Consider the following 22,494-nt stretch of genomic DNA (forward strand, 5'->3'; position numbering starts at 1 on the left):
GGGGTTGATGTGGAGGAAGGAGGAGGATAATTCAAGGGCAGCATTCTTTCTCACTGGATCATGGGATCTGTCTTTTCCATAGCTGATGAACAATTCAGCTCTTCCCCTATTCAACTCTGCAAAGCCTACTCTATAGTCTTTTGCCTAAAAGACATAAGTCTCCTGAGAAAGAGAACTAGCATTGTGCTAAAGACTCTCTGACCTACCTGTCCATCAACCTTCACTGCCCAAGCCAAGTGGCTTTTTAAAGTGCTCATTGTAGACACATGGAAGGAGTAGAGAGATGATCATTAAAGATTATACAGTCTCAGAAGAGAGTATATTAGTTTGTTCATTTGTTTGAGTTCAACTTCAAATATGGAAAACATGGTTAGCAACAGCACTTGAACAAACTGCTAAGGAAGTACGTTTTAGTATTCTCACAACAAAACATGTGAAGCAGTTGGACTAATAGATATGTTAACTAGATTGCTTTAAATATTCTACATTGGATTTATAAATCCTAACATGTTCTTCATATTCCATAAATGTATATAATTGTTAATGTTTCAACTTTCACTTGTGAAAATATCATTAAAATTAACAAGATTAGGATTGGGGCGATGACTTAGAGGTAACACGCCAGCTTATGCTAGCATGAGGACATGATTTCCCAACACTTTGCACCGGCATGAAAAGTCAGACATGGTGACATGTCTGTAATCCTAGTGGGGGTGGAGATAGGAGGATCCCTAGGGTTTGCTAGTCTTCCAGACTAGACAGTGAGCACTTTGTTCAATGAGAGACTGCCTCAAAAACAAATAAGGCAGAGAACAGTTGACACTGACTTCTGACTCGTACTCTCACATGTATGTGCATGTGTGTACCGGGTGTGTGGCAGAGCCTGGATGCGCACAGCAAACCCCAAAAGGTTAATCAGGGAAATGTGGAACACCTCTGTCAAATTGTTTTCTCCATTTCCCTCTTAGATCTCTAAGTTTTGGTTTCCTTGTGTGTGCTGATGGGGGTAATGACAGCAGTACCTAGTTTATTGATGGCTGTGAAGATGAAATAAGTACCAAGTGTTTAGCAGAGCCTCTGGAGTATGGGCAGTACATGAGATAGGTAAAACCCAGCACTGAAAGATTAATATTTTGAGTGTTGTTAATAGTCACTCTGAGTTAATTCACACATGTCTCATACCTGAGTTTATACACACCCGTGCCACACCTGAGTTCACACACACCTGTCTCACACCTGAGTTCATACACACCTGTCCCACACCTGAGTTTATACACACCCGTGCCACACCTGAGTTCACACACACCTGTCCCACATCTGAGGTCATACACACCTGTCCCACACCTGAGTTCATACATACCTGTCTCACACCTGCGGCCTGAAAATCCTGGCGGACATTTACAACTGTATGAGTTTAGTTCATCCACACAGGTGGCCTGGTTCCTGCATGGGTTGGACTGACACTCATTGATGTTCAGTTCACAGTATGGTCCTGTGAAGCCTGCGGGACATTGACACCTGGAAGAAAATGAAATGCAGCAACAGGAGCCATGAGAGGATTCATTAGAGAAACCATGCCCCCAGCTTACGACAACCTTGTCTCAGAAGACTTAGGAGGAAAAGTGCTTAAATTATTTATTTTCCCATTCATCTGATTGTGATTGAACACCTTTAAGACACTGTATCACAAACAGAACAAGATAAAGCAAAACGTGATTCTACTCTAAGTGTATGTATGACTAGTTGGAGAGTTTATGAATGCTGAGTTCTTTCCCCACAGAAATTCCAAGGAAAATATGAATATCTCAGATTCTATTCCAAAGCCCTTTTATTTACTAAGTCAAGGTTATAGCAATGACAAAATGCTGGTGTCCTTCCCTCTTTACTGATGAGTTTGCCACAGCTGTCAAGTTATTTGTGGGCATCCTGCTGTCACTGAGTGATGGGGTGGAATTCTCAAGGTGTCAGGACCTATGGTCACAACAGTTTACACACCACAACAAAAAATGCATCCAGTAGTGACAAATGCTGAGCATTCTGCTGTGAACAGGAAATCTGAGATGGAAGCTAGAAACATAACCCCACAGTGTCAAGGGCAGCTGAGAGCCTGTGCCCCAGAGTCCTGCGTATCTACTTCATATATTTACTCTAGAAAAATCACTGCACAACAGCTGCACATCCTGTGTTCATGACAGCAATGCTCTTGTGGTGTGGATGAAAAAGCAGTCTCTGATGCATTCATGTCATAGATAGTAAGCAGCCATTGTGCAAATGAACCAGAGCGAATGCCTCTATTTGACAATAATTGAAAACAGTGTTGACTGACAGATGATTGATGGAGTGTACCTAAAACCATGCTGCATATTGTTTACTATAACTTAGGTAGTTATATATAAAATATATACCCTAAATGAGTTCTATATGTCTATATAGAATATATATTTTATATAATATACAATATAGCATTATATATTATATAATTATATATATATACATACAATATAAACCCTAAATGAGTTCCATATGTCTATATAGAAACTTCAGGATATGGATTACTACTAGGAAAGTGTGTGTGTGTGTGTGTGTGTGTGTGTGTGTGTGTGTGTGTGGTGTGTTGTATATGTCTGCAAACTGGAGGGAATCCAACTCTATCTTTAGAGCTTATTCTTTTAAAACAAAAGGTGTGGATCAATTCTGGCAAATATTCAGCTTTGCTAATCATATAGATGAATGGATGCATTTATTATTCTCAGTTTTATACTTAGCTGTAAGTCCTAATGTCAACACTAGCACATTTACCTGGAGCTGTCTTTGACGTTAGTCTGAAGGTGACCAGTGTGCGTGCACACCACTGGAGGAGTTTAAAAAGAAATCTTAAGAGTGCAGGGCCATCTTGCCTGGGTCTCTGCCCTTTATGGTAAATCTGTTTTGACTAGCAGCTCACTCATCTTTATCTGACATTACAACACTGCACTAGCTCGGTCTATGATGCTCCCTTAATCAATAGTGCTACATCCTGGAAGGAGCTTGTTTTCTCCTTTCCTCTGTTTCTAGGTGAATTACATATTCTTCTACTGTTTTGAGCCCTGGAATGAAGTCAGAACTGGAAATTAAAATTACTTACTGCTTATGGTGAGATGCTCTATGTTAGAAAATGTGAAGGTTCCATGAGAAAAGGAAGTTATATTGATAGCACTTCACTTCCACAGACAATAGATTTCGCTGGCCTAACCCCTTCCTTGTACATATTTCTACGTACACAGCTCTGGCTGTTTGTAGGACGGTAGTAACAGGCAGGGGTAAAGCGGGAGGGGACTGTGAAATGTCTCTTTTTTTTCTTTTAACTTTGTGAGCTAATAGATCCAGCAGCAGCTTTAGGACCATGGCAGTTGCTAAGGTTCACCAGCAAGAGCAGCAACTGCGTTGTCCTGCACAAATGCTGTCTCTCATGTCTCCCTGCAGGCTGGGGGATACACAGGCAGCTTCAGAAGATGATCAGAGGGGTAGTTTTGTAAACTGCATTCGGCTGACACCCTAAGTGCTCCCTCAGGAAGGCAAAGTCTGTCCCCCAAGAACTTGTATTTCACCCACAAAGGCTCAGCTTTTATTGTTGTACTTGATGTGCCCATGTTAAGTTTCTTTGATGAAAGATTTCTAAAGTAGATGTTAAAACATCATGGACTTCCAATGCAGATGGGCTCTCAGGCAGTATGATCATATAGTCTATTTTTATTTTACTTAGTGCAAGAATTGTCAGCTAAAATGTAAAATGTTTGAAAATACTGATTTTTTTTTTTTTGTCTAGAACTATTATAGTAACTTCTGTGCCCTGGAACTGTACTTCTTTCTTTTCATCATTACTTTATGCATGTGTGTGTGCTCATTCTTATATACATGTGTCTATGTGCTTGTGTATGTGTGTTCTCATGTGTGTGTGTTTATTCATGCATATGTGCAAGTGTGTTCACATGTGTGTGTTTGTTCATGCATGTGTATTCCCATGTATGTGTGTACACGTATATGTGCTCATTCATGCATGCATGTGTATGTTCATGTGTGCATGTGCTTGTTCATGCATGTGTGTGTTCTCATATGCATATGTGCACAGAGTTCCTGTGTGTGTATGCATGTGTGTGTGCATGTGGATGTGTGTGACCAGAAGTTGGTGTCATTTGTATATCTCTATCATCCTCTACCTTATTTTCCAAGACAGGATCTCTTACTGAAGTCAGAATTCACCAAGTTAGTTAATCTGGCTGATCAGTGAGCTCTAAAATCCACCTGTCCCTGTCATCCCATCCTTGTGATTACAGATTGGTACTGCCACACAGAGCTTGGCTTTACACAGGTGCTAGGGATCTGAAAAGTTTCCATTCTTTCTTAGCAAGCACATGACAACTGGGCTACCTCTCCAGGCTCTCCTTTAATCTTTTATAATTTTCCAAGAACCAAAGTTTCCAAACCTGGCATGTATTACACTCATAGACTACAAACATCTCAGGTTGCCTAACTTAAAACTTCAGGTTTGGGGTTGGAGGTATATAGTTCAGTGGTGTTTGCCTAACATGTAGGAAGCCATGGGCTATACTCCCAGAACTGCAAAACATCAGGCATGTATGTGATTCTAGTACTTGGGAGGCAGAGGCAGGAGGATCAGAGATTTAAAATAATCCTCAAATACATAGGTGAGTTCCAGGCCAGACTGTCCTATATGTAGGAGACTCTATTTCAAAACACGCGCGCGTGCACACACACACACACACACACAAACACACACCCCAAACAAGAACAACAACAAAATCTCTATAGGCTCACATCTAGGCTTAGCCCTGACTTATGTGGTGGTGATTCATACATATTTTGAGTCAGCATGTGAGGAGAACTGACTTGGGGCTTTGCATTTAATACTCCATTCAGACTCCACAGTGATTACTCGCTCAGTCAAGGAAACACAAAATGAAACTCTAGACACCATCTTACCTGAAGCTGTTGGTGCCATCCTTACAAGTGGCTCCATTTTGGCATGGCTGGCTGAGACACTCATCCACATTTTTTTCACACCGAGTACCCAAAAATCCAGGTGGGCATTTGCACGAGAACCCCCCAACTTGGTCTTTACAAACTGCATTATTTAAGCAGGGGCTTGACTGGCATTCATTGACATCTGTTTCGCAGTGTACACCTGGGAATGAGAAAGGATGAGAAAGAGCTGGGAAAAGCCAGCCCCATGTGACAGGTGGCTGCACCTAAGGGAGAGACAAGGCAGAGCGACTGACACCAAACCCGCTCTAGATGCAGCGTGTAATGAATCTGGCTTTGCTGAGTCGTTTCTGGATTCTGCAGTTTCGATCCTCAGCTCACTTTATCTTCCTTCTGACTCTATGCTTAGCAATGGGCATTGAGCTAAAATAACATTCAAATGGACGATAAATTTAGTTCTATTTTTTTCCTTGACCTCATCTATTTGTGTTTTTCCCCTTTCAGTCTTCTTCCCAAACAATTAACAATATATTTCTTTAGCCATATTTTAGAGAAAGGAAGGAAACGTGAACATCTTACCGCTGTATCCTTTCACGCAGGTACAACGGTAGCTTGCTAAGCCATCAGTGCAGGTTCCTTTATTCAAGCAAGGGCTGGAGCTACACTCATTTATATTTTCTTCACATATTTGACCTGAAAAGAATCATTGAGTCTTCAAGCTGGAGAAAACATAAGGTTTTTTTTTTGTTTGTTTGTTTTTTTGTTTTTTTTTTAAAGCAAGTTGTTTGGAGTGAAGACAAGAATTGGAAATCATGGCCAATGAGCTCACGAAGTTTTTCCTCTTTGCCAAATATATCTACACAAATATTTCTCTTTAATCTTTGAATTTCAAAAGAGAAAAACTTTACCCAAAGATGTAATGTATTTGGCATACAGTGAGAAACCACACACACACACACACACACACACACACACACACACACACACACACAGAGTTTTATTTTATATGCATTGATATTTTGTCTGCATGTACATCTGTGTAAGGGCATCAGATCTTGGAGTTACAGTCATTTGTGAGCTGCCATGTGGGTGCTGGGAATTGAACCTGGATCCTCTGGGAGAGCAGTCAGTGCTCTTAACCACTGAGCTATCTCTCCGGGCCCTCTGAGCATATTTTTAAGAATATTTCTTACGCTATCTGTTCAACAGTTTTCATTCTTTGTTGTGCTTCCCTTGTAAAGTTAAGTTGTAATGGCACAAAACTGACAAAAAAGTACTGGAGAAAATACTGAATAAAGAAAATAATTTATTTTGTTCTGAAAATCCAGAAAACAGTAGCCAAACTTCTGTGCAGCTGCCCTCATGTCTCTAAATATATAACCTGAAGACAACCACCATCTGTTACTTAGGAACAGAGACCAGATCTGTGCCATTACCAAGCACAGGTCAGACATAAGCCAGAGTGGCAATACAAAGATACAATCTACAAACCACAATCCTTCAAGAAGAAGGAAGACCAAAGTGTGGATACTTCATTCCTTCTTAGAAGGGGGAGCAAAATACCCATGGAAGGAATTGCAGAGACGAAGTATGGAGCACAGACTGAAGGAAGGACAATCCAGAGACTGCCCCACCTGGGAATCCTTCCCATATTCAATCATCAAATCCAGACACTATTGTGGATGCCAACAAGTGCTGCCTGACAGGAGCCTGATATAGCTGTCTCCTGAGAGGCTCTGACAGTACCCGACTACTACAGAAATAGGGGCTCACAGCCATCCATTGGACTGAGTACAGGGTCCCCAGTGAAGGAACTGGAGAAAGGACCCAAGGAGCTGAAGGGTTTGTAGCCCCTTAGAAGGAACAACAATATGAACTAACTAGTACCCTCAGAGCTCCCAGAGATTAAACCACCAACCAAAGAGTACATGTGGTGGGACTCATAGCTCCAGCTGCATATGTAGCAGAGGATGGCCTAGTCAGTCATCAATGGTAGGAGAGGCCCTTGGTCCTGTGAAGGCTCTATGCCCCAGTGTAGGAAATGCCAGGGCCAGGAAGCAGGAGAGGGTCTGTTGGTGAGCAGGGGGAGGGGGAAGATAGTTTTTTTTTTTTTTTTTGAGGGAAAACTGGGAAAGGGGATATCATTTGAAATGTAAATAAAGAAAATATTTAATAAAAAATAAATTTAAAAAAACACAAAGATTCCTTAGTTTGTTGAGTACAGTATGCTTAAATCCAAGGTACGCATGGAATTGCACAACACATCTATAATAGCACACATATCCTACCACAAACTACACTAAAAAATTTTATCAACAAAAAATTGTGAGGATGGTGATTCTAATAAACCTACAGATTCATACAGACTTAATAAATACTGTTTTATTGCTTTTCATTGTCAACTTGATAAGCCCAGAGTCACCTGGAAGGATGGGACCTTGATTGAAGAGTTGCCTCAATTATACTGGCCTATGGCCAGGTCTGTGAGAGATTGCCATTCCTGAAGATTGATGTGTAAGCCTAGCCCACCATGGGCGGCACCATCCTTAGGCAAGTGGGTCTGGGCTATATAGGAAAGCTGCCTGAACATGAGCCAGAGCACAAGCCAGCAAGCAGACTTCCCTCCTGTCTCCAAATTTCTGCTTTGAGTTCCTCCTCTGACTTCCTTCAATGATGGCTTGTGGTCTGGTGTTAATTTAAATAAGCCCTTCCTCACCAGGCTGCTGTTTGTCAATGTGTTTTATCACAGCAAGGGAAATCAAACTATAATGAGTATTTTTTTTTTCAGTAACTGTTTACAAAAACGTAATGTTTAGTGAGCAGCACAGTATACCCCACATCTAATAAATATATACTATTCAGAAGATTAATCAGGGTCTCATTTTCTCCTACTATATGTCTGTCACTCTGTCTACAGACTTTTATGTCTCAATGAACGTTTTCAGTTCTCTTTTCTATATATTATACTATACCCTCATGGACATTTGTTTACATGCACTCAATGATGTATATAAGTCCTAAAGACTGAAAATAGCTCCCAAGTTTTAAGTAGAGAAATGTATGCAGAGACGCGTCATCTTTCTGCAGCATCAGAAGTGCAGCCATATGTATAAGGCAAGGAACGAGGAGAGGAAGCATGGGAAATAAAGAAGAAATGGCTAGGCATGTGGCAGTGGGGCCGCCTGCCGAACACACGTCCTCAGTGCAGGCAGTGGGTGTGCAGACCTGCAGTCCCTCAGTCAGAACCCGAGCGTGTCTGCCTCTTGGCAGTTACATGGGACACAGCCCCTGAATAAACCACACACTTTAATTTGTGCTCATCAAACAAAAGGTTATCACTTTTCCTGTAAGAGATCAATAGGCATGCATTCTGCATCTGCCTGATAGCCGACTGGAGGGAAGTTTGGACCTATTTTCAGTCTTTAGGATTTTTTTCTTATACAAATCTCTGAGTGTATATAAACACATGTGCATGAGGGATACAGTACAATACATGGAAAAGCAAAGGAGAAAGCTTAAATATTAAGGGTTGATGAAGGCTTGAATGCAGGCCATGGACACACATTATAAAAGAGGACAGAAGCCTAATTGTTTTTCTGTCCTAATTATGTCATGGACTTTTGATGAGTGCGGAAATATCTATTTGACAGTGAAAGTGTAAAATACAATGTGACATGCCACGGCTTCAGAATCACAATTCAAATTTCGCAAACGTTCATTGAGGTGTATAGACTTTGGGTCTGGTTGATCTAGTGTGTGTGTTTTTTCAATTTGCAAGTTTTTTGAATGAAAAGTTTATAAATTAAAAAAAAAACCTTTGAATTACACTTCCAGAAAACCTGTAATTTTACTGTATAAACTCAATGTGCCCCCACATAAGACAAAGGGCTGACATCATGCCATGATCCCAAAGGAAAAAAACAGAAGTGGTTCAAAGGACTGCCACCCTAAATTATGTTAAAAATTTTTATTTCATTATGAAATTGTTTTTTGGAGATAAAGTACTTATAATATAATCCTGTGAAACATTTCATAAGGATTATAAAGGACTTGTTAAATAGAAAATATAACATATATGCATGAATTAAAATAGCTATTTAAGTATAATTTAGTATAACATTTTTGAGTTAGGTACAGAGATAACTTGTTAACCTGATTTCCATTGCTGTTATAACACTATTATGAGGTTGTTACTACTTCTAAGATCATAAATTACATTCTATTCTGTAAGACTCTCAGTACTAGAATCATTATAGTGGAATTTAACATGGGAACTGATAGCGAGGTTGATGTTTCTGGACTCTTTTGGAGGGAGGATACCTGAAGGCGACAATTCTCTCACTTATAATACACACACACACACACACACACACACACACACACACAAACACCCTCAGATTAAAGAGAAAAGCAGGGCTCATAATGACAAAGTGACTGGGAACAATCACACACACACACACACACACACACACACACACACACACACACACACAGTTCAAAATCTTTGTAAGATACCAGTGAAGAGCTATGGAAGGACCTTTTTACCACGGGAAAAGGAAATGTTTCCTCTCACTTCCTGATCTTCATTTTCTGCATCTCACATTTGGAGGCTCATATCTTGCAGATGAAGAAGAGCCAGGTCTGTCCATTTTATAAACCATAAACAATTTCAAACTGACAAATAGATACCTTGTTCTCCTCATATTGCAATACAATAAACACTTTTCAAATGTACATAAATAAGGTAAAACAAAACTAGGTTTATATTGCTAAGACATGAGCTGTGCCCCTTACCTGTGTAACCCAATGAACATTCGCAAGTGAATCCCCCAACTTGGTCTCTACAGATTCCACCGTTGAGGCAAGGCAGCGAGCTGCATTCATCAATATCTGTTTCACACTTTAAGCCTAAAATGTAAAATCAAAGAAAGGGAGTGATAAGCACTCGTGATCATTAATGGTCCCCATAATCTAGGCTTAGAAGGGAGAGCTCGTATCCAGCTGTGTTTAATGAAGAAACTACATGTTCTCATATAGACTAAAGATGCCTTAGAAGACTACATGTGAAACAGCAAAATACCTTAAATCCTTAGGAGAACAGAGAGGGAAGGTTGACATTATAAATTAGAGATACAAATTATAATTAATCATAAAACAAAAGTCCCACAGAAGTATATACAGTTGCTACTAAGGTCATTTGGCTCAAAGGGTGGGGTGGGGTCAAGTTTTGCTAAATCTGAGCTCATAAAGTAGATGCCCTTTAGTGGGACATCATCTTTCCGTAGGGTGCACACAAGTTTGCTGGGCTAGCTCTATTAACATCCCTCTCTGCCAGGTCGACTCAGATCACTAGAATCAGCATCAGCATTACCCCAGGACAAAAGAGAAATGCCTCATTTGACACCTTCTAAATAGTTATGGCACACTAATGTATGAGAAGCAGTATTTGTATGCCTTCTTTAAATGCCACTCAGATGTAGAATTCTCAGAAATCATCCATCCATCCATCCATCCATCCATCCATCCTCTCCCCTCCCTACCCTTTCTCTTCCTTCTTCCTCCCTCCCCCCTCCACTTGTCTTCTCTCCCTCTTCCCCTTCCTCCTTCTTCTTTAAACTGTGTATCCCTGGCTGGACTAGAACTCACTTTGTAGACTAAGCTGGCTCTGAACTCAAAGATCGCCCGGCCTCTGCCTCCCAAATGCTGGAATTAAAGGCTTGTACCATGAGCCTGGCAAATTCTACATTTCCTATGAAATGTCAGCACAATTTTGTAAAGAAAGCACATACAAGAGCCAACTGTGGTAACTGGAATGCCGATATTCTGTTACATGTCTTTTGTTTCCAAATTTCCTTTTGCTATTTCTTTTTGGGTGAATCCTACTTAAATATGGTTTTTCATGAAAAACTTTCAGAGTTTGTCATATATATATATACCTTTATCTTTTGAAGCAAAAGACATATTTTAAAGAAAATAAGAGATTGTTTTTAATTGATTGCAATTTTAAGATGTAGTTTATTTTCTCCTAAAAGTGCCTCTGGACACATTTGCAATGTAAACCGAACTACAAGTAAACATAACTCTCACAGCCTCTAGTTCAAAACCCAGGTGTTCTCCTGAAGCTAGAAACAAAGTAACAGATCTCATGGGCGAAGAACTTCCACTGTTGGCTAACAATGAGAGAAGCTAGGAATTTGTTTTAAAATGTTTGTGTTGGACCAAGTTGAACGTCATGTGTTTAACTTGTGTTAGAATAAAACCTTGGTCAGGACTCACAGATCGTATTCAGGTTAATCCCCAAGTTATAATGTTAGCATAATAGAGAAGCCTTTTCCCCTTTCCTCCAAACTGTATAAAACAAAACAAAACAAAACAAAAAAACAAACAAACAAAAAAAGCAAAACAAAACAAAAAACCCAAAACAACAAAAAACTGTTAAGATATGCATGCCTTTTATCTTGTTCAACCCCATATTTTCCCTCATTAATTGCCATGCACACTTTGCATGACGGCGGTATTTGAGGCGTAAACTTCAAGGAAAGTCAGTCTCCTGCCTCCACATTGTCTCCTGGCACCCCAAACTCAGAGGCAGCCCAGATATGTCCTCATACTTGTGTGCTAGGGGCCCACCAAGATATCATTTCTTTACAGCTAGTAAGAGAAAATTCGGACATTGCTCTCTGACCTTCACCAATATTCCAACGTCCTACTCAAACCCTGGCTTGGAATGTTAAGCCATCCAAACTAATTGCCTCCAGCATTGTGGGTAGGACATTAAACCCTGGCTTGGAATGTTAAGCCATTCTAACTAATTGCCTCCAGCATTTTGGGTAGGACATTAAACCCTGGCTTGGAAGGTTAAGCCATTCTAACTAATTGCCTCCAGCATTTTGGGTAGGGCATTAAAGCTTACAGAAAGAAAGACAGCATAGAACATTTAGCAATCAGCATTCAGGAGTCTGCATTCAGCATTCGGACTCGCTTGCACTCAGACTAGAACCAGAGCTTAGGTGGACTAGGACTTAGATTCCTGTAGTCCGTAGCCCGTAGCCCCCCCCCCCCCCCCCGGGGCCTAGAGCACTTGGGCCTGGGGGTGGGGTGGGGAGGTGCAGCACCAATCGAGATTCAAGAGATTGAACATTCAAGATTCGCACATTCAAAATTGCATTGAGGACTCGAGATTCAAACCTCTACCCTCTGGGCTGGCGCACCCGCAGCCCCCCGGGACTCTGGCCAGGACCATGTAGCCCGAACATGCTCGGAACCCGGGGGTGCTGCACCAGTCCAGAGGAGATGGCTGCTGTTTTAGACCTAGTGTGTTTTAGGTGGCCTCAGATGTACCTCGACTACTGAGCTGCCAGATTTTTCATTTCTCTTTTGCAATGATTGTAAAAGCCTCATGTCATTTTGAGAAATACACTCAGACCTTACACCACTTGTGTCTAGTCTGTTTGTCAAAGCCGAATCCCATGCACACCTGGCCAGAACCCACCGTCCCATGGAACAAGGAACCCCGTAAGAAATCCCAGTCTGTGGCAATTAATGTCTTACATGGTCTGTGTTTAGCATCCTAAAGTCTGATTCAGTACACATGCCAATTTCACATGAAACGTCATAAAATTAATATTCCTTTATGGTACCTGTGTATCCAGGTAGACAGAGACAGACATAACCACGCCCAAGCTGTTGGCAGGTTCCACTGTTGTGGCAGGGGTTTAAGAAGCATTCGTGAAAGACCTATTGGGACAGAAACGACATGAGTTACAGGGAAGCCCTCAGGTCATTTCCGAGTATTTCTACTGAGGGGCTAGAAGGTTACCACGGTGCTTCCAGGTGAGGTCATTCAAGCTGTCGGGGTCACTGCTGTATCATAGCAGTCTGCTGTGTATGGGCACAAATGATGATTTTATATGCAGTGTTCCTACATGTGGGTTGCATGTTAGAATCCCTTAGAGTTGCTTTTGAAATATATGAAATACAGGCATTAACCAAGGCCAGTTACAACAGAGCCTCAGTGTGATGTCCATACATTATTATTTAAAAGTGGCCAGTGGACTCCATCACACCATTCTTTGAAAGGTCCTACAAGTCTCTGTATCCAGCCAGCTCACTTTCCAGCAGCTTGCTATGGTAGACTGTGGGAGGATGACAGAAGAAATACAGTATCATTGGCTTTAAAAGCATCAAATGGCAAAGGACTTGTGACTTTTGAGTATGATGAATTAACGGTAATGACAGAATCTATCCAAGATATTTGACATTGCATGTGACATAGCAGATAATCTTAAAACAAAACAAAACTGGAAAGCAGGTCTGGGAAGATACTCATAGGTAGGACACCCACCCAGCAGTGTGAGCCTGTCAGTTCAGTTCCCAGGAACACACACACACACACACACACACACACACACACACGCATACAAATATACAGAGAGAACAACTAGTTTAGTTATATTCCTGGGTGATAGTGCTTAATTCTTCACATTTTATTCCAAGGAACAATTTTTTTGGTCATAAAAATATGTAAATAATTTTGAAATAAAAGCTGGACTATATAAAAGAGCCTTTGGTGAACCAACCCCCTTTTCCCAATGATGGGTCAATTAGTGATCAAAGCTTCCCACATCTACACACTGAATGCTGAACAGGCATTTCTGGAAAAATAATTCCACTTTTGATACTAAGAACATCTAATGCTGTATCTCTTGAAAATTCTTGTTAAGAATCATAACTAAATATTCCTTCATAGCATTCATAAGCTGATTAATGTTTCAACCCGGCATTCTGTGATACATGGAATGGCTAATTATTTTTCAAGCATCCCATCAAAGAAATGTTCTGTGTAGGAAGCAGACTTGCCTGACTGCTGACTTCATACTTGTTCTGGGTATATCCGGGGGCCGTGAGGGGCACTATGCTTTCTTCTGCTGCGGAGAAAGTGGAGCTAAAACCTAACGAGATAAAAGGTCATAATGTCAGCACATGGTAGGTATGGGCCATAATTAAACTCTCTTGAGATACTCTGGGTAAGATCTGGTTGCAGAGTGAGCCAAGCCACATGTATTTTGTTTCAGTAATACTACACAGGAAAACACAGTCATGGGAGGCATGCCATTCTCTCCTAGACTCTGGGAAAGACATATGTTAGTTACCAAGTGCAATGTTTCCAAAATAATTCATCTGGCCTTGTCACCAAGAGGACCTTACTCATCTGGTAGGATGGCTTACTGAGGAAAAGTGCTTACCAACAAGCATGCTTGCATGAGTGCACACACACACACATGTACTACATACATAAATAAATGTAATAAAAGTGTTTTTAAAAGACCATGGAAAAATGAATTAATAAGCTCAGATATCGGAATCTACCCCTAATTTGGATGTTGAGAGCAGAAGGAACCAGAGAGGTCAGACTCCACATGAGGTTTGTACATGAAGGCTGAGAACTTACTTGAGCAGTCTGTGATGGATGTGGCACCAGTGATGGTTGTAGTTCCATAAAAGGGACAAGCGAGGCAGAAGGACTTCCCTGCATTGGGTTGGTAATAGTCTCGAGGGCAAGGATAACAGGGTGTTAACCCAGAACGGGAGAATTCTCCTACTGGGCAGGGCACTGGAAACAACAACAACAACAAAATCATTTGGGTGTATGGAATTACACAGTACATTTAAAATAGGCTCCCTAGACGGTTGCGAGAAAGCTACTGAATTACTTTTGTCAGCTCTTTAGGTTTGGAAAAGGAAGTTCCAGACACCTAATTAAATTAGCCAACCAATGTATAGGATGAGAAATACTGCATCTGTATTTATGTATGCAGTAGACAGATTCATGTTCTCATAACAGTACTATTTAGTACATAATACAAAGCTAAACATACACATAATAAACACGTCTTAATGGTCTGATCAGGGGGAAAGAATGTAGAAACTTCACTTAATACTAATGTTAATAGTAAGGCCAAATTTGAAATAGTTGTACTAAGATAGCCAGGGGAAAATATTCCTTTGCAAGTATGGTTTACCATTGGTGTTAAGGAGAACAAATGTAGCCTTGGATCTCAATAAATTTGGCCTTTAAATAAGTTTACTGGATACTTGATAATACTGCATTATAAACCAATGGTATAGATTTCAGGAACCTTTCCCATTGAACAAAGCATAATAATGTAAAATGGTATGATGTGTAAGCTTGTTTGACTTCAGTGAGCATATAAGTATGGAATCAACATGCCTCATGCCACACCCTCTAAACATATACAAATAAATAGACAAACAAATTAATGTGTTTCCAAAGATAGTTCCAGAGGTCAATAATTCCCCCTCAATTCCTGTTTTAACATCATCTTGAAGGGTCAGAGTGAGAGATGGTATAATTCTGATCTTCAACAAAATATTGATCTTTGTCCTATGGAATGGTTATGTTAACAATGATATCAAACCCAGACACTATTGTGGATGCCAGCAAGTGCTGGCTGACAGGAGCCTGATATAGCTGTCTCCTGAGAGGCTCTGACAGTACCCGACTAATACAGAAGTAGAGGCTCACAGCCATCCATTGGACTGAGTACAAGGTCACCAGTGGAGAAGCTAGAGAAAGGACCCAAGGAGCTGAAGGGTTTGCAGCCCCTTAGGACAAACAGCAATATGAACTAACTAGTATCCCTGGAGCTCCCAGGGACTAAACCACCAACCAAAGAGTACACGTGGTGGGACTCATGGCTCCAGCTGCATATGTAGTAGAGGATGGCCTAGTTGGTCATCAATGGGAGGAGAGGCCCTTGGTCCTGTGAAGGCTCTATGCCCTAGTGTAGGGTAATTCCAGAGCCAGGATGTGGGAGAGAGTGGGTTGGTGAGCAGGGGGAAGGGGGAGGGAACAAAGTTTTTTTGTTTGCTTGATTTTTTTGGGGGGGGAGGGGGAACCAGGAGAGGAGATATCATTTGAAATGTAAATAAAGAAAATATCTAAAAAAAAAATCCTCAGTTCTAACACACACACACACACACACACACAATGATGATAAGATGCCATTTATGGGACTGAAATATTTCAGATTTGTAGCCACAAGTCAAAGGGTTTGGATGTGGGAAGAGAGAGGAGATGCAAAAGGTTGTATTACATAAGCATGGGAGTAATGCATGGCATGTAACTGTTATAGTGATCATAACAATTAATTCTGAGCATGCTAAAACATACAAGGTTTTTTTCTTATAAAAAATGTAAGATAAACTCAGCGAAAACAACAACAAAACAAACAAAAAACCAGAACAACACATCTATAAACAAATCAATATAGTAAGACAGGAAATCAACAAAGAAAGACAGATTGAAGGAAGGGAATTGAAAACTAAGAGAAAATATGTAAGGGTCCATTTTATAAGTCATATATACTTCAATTTAAAGTACAATAGTGTTGGTCCAAACCTACAAAAGATGCTGAGTTAGTCCCGGTTCTCACCATGATGAGCACCGTGTGGCTAACTATGGTGGGAATATGAGGATGCGTGGGGGCATTTACCAGAATTCTGTCACATTCTGGGAATTAGAACTGCTTAATTGCAAAGCTGGTGTTAGACAAACCTCAAGGCTTGTTTAGAAGACTGGAAGAAAAGTCAAATATGAATTCACTTCCCTATAAAAAATTCCAGCTGCTTTGTGGTCAGGGGAAGTTGGGGCACAGGCTGAGTTATTTTACTGCAAACTTTCTTTCAAAATTAGCTTGCATATTAGCAAAATCAGAAAGTATTTAGCAGATCCATTTCAAGCATATTGTGAGGCTCTATTTGATACTAAAGTGAAAAACAAAACAAAACTGGAGATTGCTTTGACTCAACAGGCATGGCTTACATGCTTCAACTACTGTTTAGAAAAATTCTCTTCTCAAAGCTTTGGTCAAACAGTAGGTTGATGAACACTACTCAAGAAATCTGTTAAGTCTAAAACATTTATCTACCATGACCCTGGTACACTGAGACAGTTTAAACAGATGGGAAGACTTATAAAACTTATCAGCCAACACACTGTGTTCTGTGGCTCTGAACTTCTGAGGACTCCACTACCTCAGATGCAGCTCTAGACACACCCCGCCCTCTGTCACAAGTAAACTCCACACTTGGCTGGTTCCCAGGAATCTCAGTTTCTTTTTGCCTATAGCTGTGCATGGCTGTGGCTCAGTGTGGAAGTGTGTGCTTGCCTCGTTGTGTAGCCTGGAGAGCAGGGACAGAGGGAGACTGGCTCCTAGGAACATCACTCTTTCAATAAGAAAACATCTCTTTACCTTTTTGCTGTCAATCTTAAGTTTTAAGTAAGTGTATCAAGAATGGGAGGACTCACACCTTTTTTTTTTAAAGTGTGCAGTGTGACAAATTTTAATATGGAATTTCATATTAACATTGTATCTGATAGATATGCACACACATAAATTTACATAATCCCAGAAGATTTACTTGGTCATTCTTTTTTTCCTATTTATTTTTTGAAATTTTTGAAATTTTATTTTTAATTTATTTTTTACACTCCATATTCCATTCCTCACATTCCCATCCATCCTCCGACTGCTCCATGTCCCACATCTCCCAACAAGCAGCTGAAAGAGTCAGATGCAGATATTTGCACCCAACCAATGGACAGAAGCAGCTGACCCCTGTTATTGAATTAGGGAAGGCTGAAAGAAGCTGAGGAGAACGGCGGCCCTGTTGAAGGACCAGCAGTCTCAATTAATCTGGACCCTCGAGATCTCTCAAACACTGGACCACCAACCAGGCAGCATACACCAGCTGATATGAGGCCCCCAACACACAATACAGTAGAGGACTGCGGGGTCTATATTCATTTAGAGATGATGCACCTAACCCTCAAGAGACTGGAGGCCCCAGGGAGTTTAGAGGTCAGGTGGGGTGGGTGGTGGGGGCATCCATGTGGAGACGGAGTGGGGTGGGGAGGACTCATACTTTAAGTCATTATACATACCTGATCATTTTAGCTACCCCTCTGTTACTTCAGAGGCAGTTAATCAACCATTTATTCTAAATACAGCTCCACTGGCTTTATAGGGAAACAAACTTTTGGAGTTTCTAGCAACAGGTTGAATATGTGTGTGTGTGTGTGTGTGTATTCATATGTGTGTTCATGTGTGTGTTTATGTTCATGTGTGTATACACAGTTGTTATAATATATCTGTGCATGTGTTCATGTGTGTGTAGACATTCGTGTGTTTGTGTGTATATATGTGTGTGTATGTTCACTTGTGTGTATACATTTGTGTATGTGGCAAAAGGTGAACTTTGGGTGTCTTCCTCTATCACTTTCATGTTATTTAAAACATGGTCTCTCACTGAACCTGGAGCCCATGGATAGGCATGACTGGTTGGTCAACAAGCCCCAGATATCCTCCTGCCCCTCCCCGTCCCCCCGCCAGTGCTGGGAATACACGTGTGCTGCCCTGTCTGGCTTCATACTTGGGTGCTGCTGACCTGAACTTAGGTCCCATGCTTGACAGCAAGCCTGAAGTAACTGAGCCGTCTCCACAGTCCATAACAGATCAATTCTGACTGTTGGCTCTGGTTTTGAGATAGTGTGAACTTTTTATCTTTTTGTTTGCTTACATCTTCAGGAATTTCTGGTTGGGTAACTATAGTCAGCTAGGATGGTGGAGACGTGCTGACCTTTTCCTTTCTGTTTAAGCCGGTAGCTGCCACAGTGTGACCCTGGAACTAGTGAAGGCAGGCATCCCTGAATACTAGGTAGAAATGCACATTACGCCTAGTGAATGAACACTCTGGGGACAGGGCCCTTAAACCTGCACATCTATGGTGCCATGAAGCCTCATGCTTATTATTGAGGCCCAAGACAGAAGTCTTGTGCTATATACAGAGAGGCCATTGTTTATACTGAAGAGCTGATCTGCTGGAATCAAGAAACTCCCCATGAAGAGACAGTTATTTACATTCTTTGCATACTGTGGACATTCAGTTTTGTTAAAAGCATCCCACTCCTCCATGCAGAGAACTTAGCATATGTAAATAAATATAAACATCTAAAGCATAGATGATAACCTCCACAAGCAGAGATGTCCACAGCTCCTCTTTTCACAGTTGTGGTGGCTTCTGGGCATGGGAGGCAGCTCCGGGATCCAAATTCTGGTTGGTAAGTACCCAGTGGACACGATTCGCAGGTCTCCAGCCCACTGGAAGAGTAGGTGCCTTGTTTACACTGAGCTGGGAAGAAACATACCATGCAATGAGCAACAAGATGAAACTGCTTAAAATTAGTTGGGTGCAGGGTGGGACTTCCCCAGTCTAAGGCAGGACAGAAAAAGAAACATGAACACTTCCTCTGTAGCCAATGACACAAGGTAGAGCCCCCATGCTTTGTATACCACTAAATTTTAGACATATGGCCAGTTCCTTCCACCACTCCCTATCAGAGTTCTAACCACAGCGTGTTTAATAGGCATTGGACAAAGCTCAAAATAGACACCGCAGTGAGGCACTATCTTCAAAGTGAGTTGTGCAATGGGAAAGCTGTGTGAAGAGGGACAAGACTGGAAACTCTTGGTCTCCAACCATCTACACACAGCAGTGCAGATCTCCAGGGAGGATGGATGCTGCTGCCTCCTCCAACAGCTTCATTGACCCACTGTCCTTTCCTTCAGTATCTCCAACAGACCCTTGTCGGCATTGCTAACAGTTCTGGGGCATTTCCAATCACCTGGCTCCTCCTAGAATTTATATTTATCATTAAACACCGACCACTGCCTTCATATCCATAGCTTGGAGGAACAATTTCAAATAGTCAGTTAGATGAGGTATGTCTCCCATTAAACTTCATTATGGAAGAAAACATTTCCACCAGAGACTTGCATTGTGAAGAATAGGAGATATGTGGAAAATACTGCATTTCTTAGAGGAAAGAATCTATTCATCTGTGTCCGCTGGGATCCATTCCCAAGTCAACAGAGAATTGATCATCTCATATCAAACACTATTCTAACAGTATTTGTTAGATGCTATCTACATCAAACTTGATTACAAAGTGCCATGAACGTCCTTCCTACTAATTAGTGTGAGATTTAAAAGAAAATTTCAGGCTAATTAATGAATGTGGATTGAAGTTTGTCTGAGAGAGGGGCGGGCATGTAGCAAGGCACATTTCCAAGCAGAGAGAAATGATTTTTCTGGACCAGGGACACATTCACTTAGTGCTTTATAGCCACAAGAAAGGATGTGGAAAATTGCTTTTAGCACTGCTCTTATTTCTATTTTTAGACTGACAAATTGAGACAGAGCTAAGAACCCTCTATTCCAGTGAGTCTCAAACTTCCTAAAGCTGCAACCCTTTAATACAGTTCCTCATGTTGTGGTGACCCCCAAGCATAAACTTATGTTTGTTGCTACCTTATAACTGCAATGTTGCTACTGTTGTGAATTGTAATGTAAATGTCTGATATGCAGGATATCTAATGTGTGGCCCCTATTGAAGGATCCTTTGAATCCCAACGGGGTTTGGACCCACAGGTTGAGAACCACTGCTCTATTGCAAAGCATGGCAGTTAGCATACTGGATATTTTTTGTTGTCGTTTTGCTTTTGAGACAAGATTTCTCTGTGTAGCCCTGTTTGTTCTGGAACTCCCTCTATAGACCAGGTTGGCATGGAACACATAGATCTGCCTGCCTCTGCCTTCCAAATGCTGGGAGTAAAGTCATGCCCCACCACATGTGGCCACATACTGAATATTTTAAGCTAAAGGAACTTGAGAGCATTGTAGAAGCAGGCATGTCTCTTTGAACCTCTCCATCTCTCTGTCTCTCACAGCAGATCTTGAGACCATAAGAGACCTGTTCATTCTGTTCTCCAGAGGAAAGGGGCACTCTTGACTTTGAAGACACTAGGGCCCAGGAAGAACGCAGACAAACATGCCTTGGCAACACTCTCCTACTCTTTGTCCCTTTGTACTTCTATGTAGCCACTCACCTCATCATCAAGTTCAGCAACACACACACACACACACACACACACACACACACACACACACGCGCGCATGCACAATTCCTAGTTTCTTTGTGTCTTCATTTCTAAAGGCTCCTGTGCCTTGTAAAATTTTCATTAAATACATGGGCATGATTGTCTCTTGTTAATTTATGTTTTGATGTAGAAACTCTGACCAAGACCAAGCGATAGACAAAGAAACCTCCCTTTCCTTACAACTGGTCACAAAATCCATCTGTCTCTGCTCAAACCTTAAGCCTCTACCTTTGCATTCAGAGACGCTTCTTGAGTGGAGATATTCCGTGTGAGTCCTTGGGGGACAGAGCTTGCACTCCAGCTGCCCTTCCTCATCTTGGTAGGATCCCATGAGGCAGCTTTCACAGGTGGAGTGCTCCAGAGAGTAAGAGGTTCCCAGGGGGCAGTTGACTGTGGACAAAACAGGCAGGAAATTCAAATCCCACAGCCATGGCACCCTTCTATTCTTTGTTCCCCATGAAGCATGTTTCTAGGTACTATTGTTTATAGGTTAAATTTCATGGTAAGAGTTTTACACTCACAGTGGGTAGACTTTCTAGATATAGATTTCTAAAAACTAATAGTAGTAGATTTTTTTGAGAGGTGTATACATTTTATTGACCAATCTTAGAATTGATATGATTGGGTTTTAAAAAATGAAGGAAAGCTATGACAAACCATTATAGAAAGTGTTATAGAAAATGTATAGTTAAAGGAAAAAACTGAAGGCAAGGATAAAAAAATGGATATTTAGATAAACTTGTGATGGCTTTGTGATGTTGAAAATGTTTTCTAAATTATTTTTCTGCGTACACCCCCCCCCCCAAATGAAGCTGCTTATGCACTACAGCACCACTTCTAGACACAGAAGTCAGGTCAACACAGAAAGACTAAAGAGGCAAGAGAATTCTTCCTTGTGGAGGAAGTGTTTCAGGCATCCTCTGATCAAAGGGCTCTAAGGCCACCGGCACACTTTAGAATTTATAGTGTCGTGGAACTTCTGAGGCCAAATAGAGTGTTACACTCACTGAGCAGGTGGTTATCAAAGCATCCTAGAGAGACACCTGAACATACCAGGTGATTTAGAGATGCTAATAAATTCAACTATTACCTGGGTGCTTATGGAAAATGGATTCCTAATTCTCTACGGCTATGGTGCCAGGTGTATTAGTTCTTGGGTGGGCCCTAAGCTGAGCCATGATGCATCACAAACATTTTACGTTGGCACAGGTCTGAAGGCCCCACTGAGATGAGAGAAATGTTAGTCAAGTCAATTCCTGATTGTTCTCAGAGGTGAAAAAGAAACCAGATAGGCTCATAGTAACAGCTTTGAATGGGTTGATTTTTGTCACACTGGGGATAGCAAAAGCAAGCTATAGGCATGATGGTTAGAACGTAAGGAGGAGGCTTCATGAAGTTGATACAAGGGAGACTAACCTGAAATTCACATCATTCACAGTGTCTCTGTATGCACACGTGCACGTGTGTGTGTGTGTGTGTGTGTGTGTGTGTG

At 41.2% G+C, this 22,494-nt stretch overlaps 1 protein-coding gene across 1 annotated transcript in view; it reads right to left on the reverse strand.

Moving 5' to 3' along the window:
* The window catches only part of Svep1 (sushi, von Willebrand factor type A, EGF and pentraxin domain containing 1), a 182,408-nt gene that overhangs the window by 61,990 nt on the left and 97,924 nt on the right, over window positions 1–22,494 (reverse strand). The window contains exons 17-25 of the mRNA XM_031377490.1: window positions 21,231–21,392; window positions 19,033–19,194; window positions 14,432–14,593; window positions 13,840–13,931; window positions 12,621–12,717; window positions 9,775–9,888; window positions 5,560–5,673; window positions 4,981–5,182; window positions 1,361–1,518 (exon numbers count right to left, since the gene is read on the reverse strand). Of these exons, the coding sequence (XP_031233350.1) occupies window positions 1,361–1,518; window positions 4,981–5,182; window positions 5,560–5,673; window positions 9,775–9,888; window positions 12,621–12,717; window positions 13,840–13,931; window positions 14,432–14,593; window positions 19,033–19,194; window positions 21,231–21,392 (1,263 nt within the window). The remainder of the gene's footprint in view (window positions 1–1,360; window positions 1,519–4,980; window positions 5,183–5,559; window positions 5,674–9,774; window positions 9,889–12,620; window positions 12,718–13,839; window positions 13,932–14,431; window positions 14,594–19,032; window positions 19,195–21,230; window positions 21,393–22,494) is intronic.

Source organism: Mastomys coucha, unplaced genomic scaffold, assembly GCF_008632895.1.
Source record: "Mastomys coucha isolate ucsf_1 unplaced genomic scaffold, UCSF_Mcou_1 pScaffold18, whole genome shotgun sequence".
NCBI lineage: Eukaryota > Metazoa > Chordata > Mammalia > Rodentia > Muridae > Mastomys > Mastomys coucha.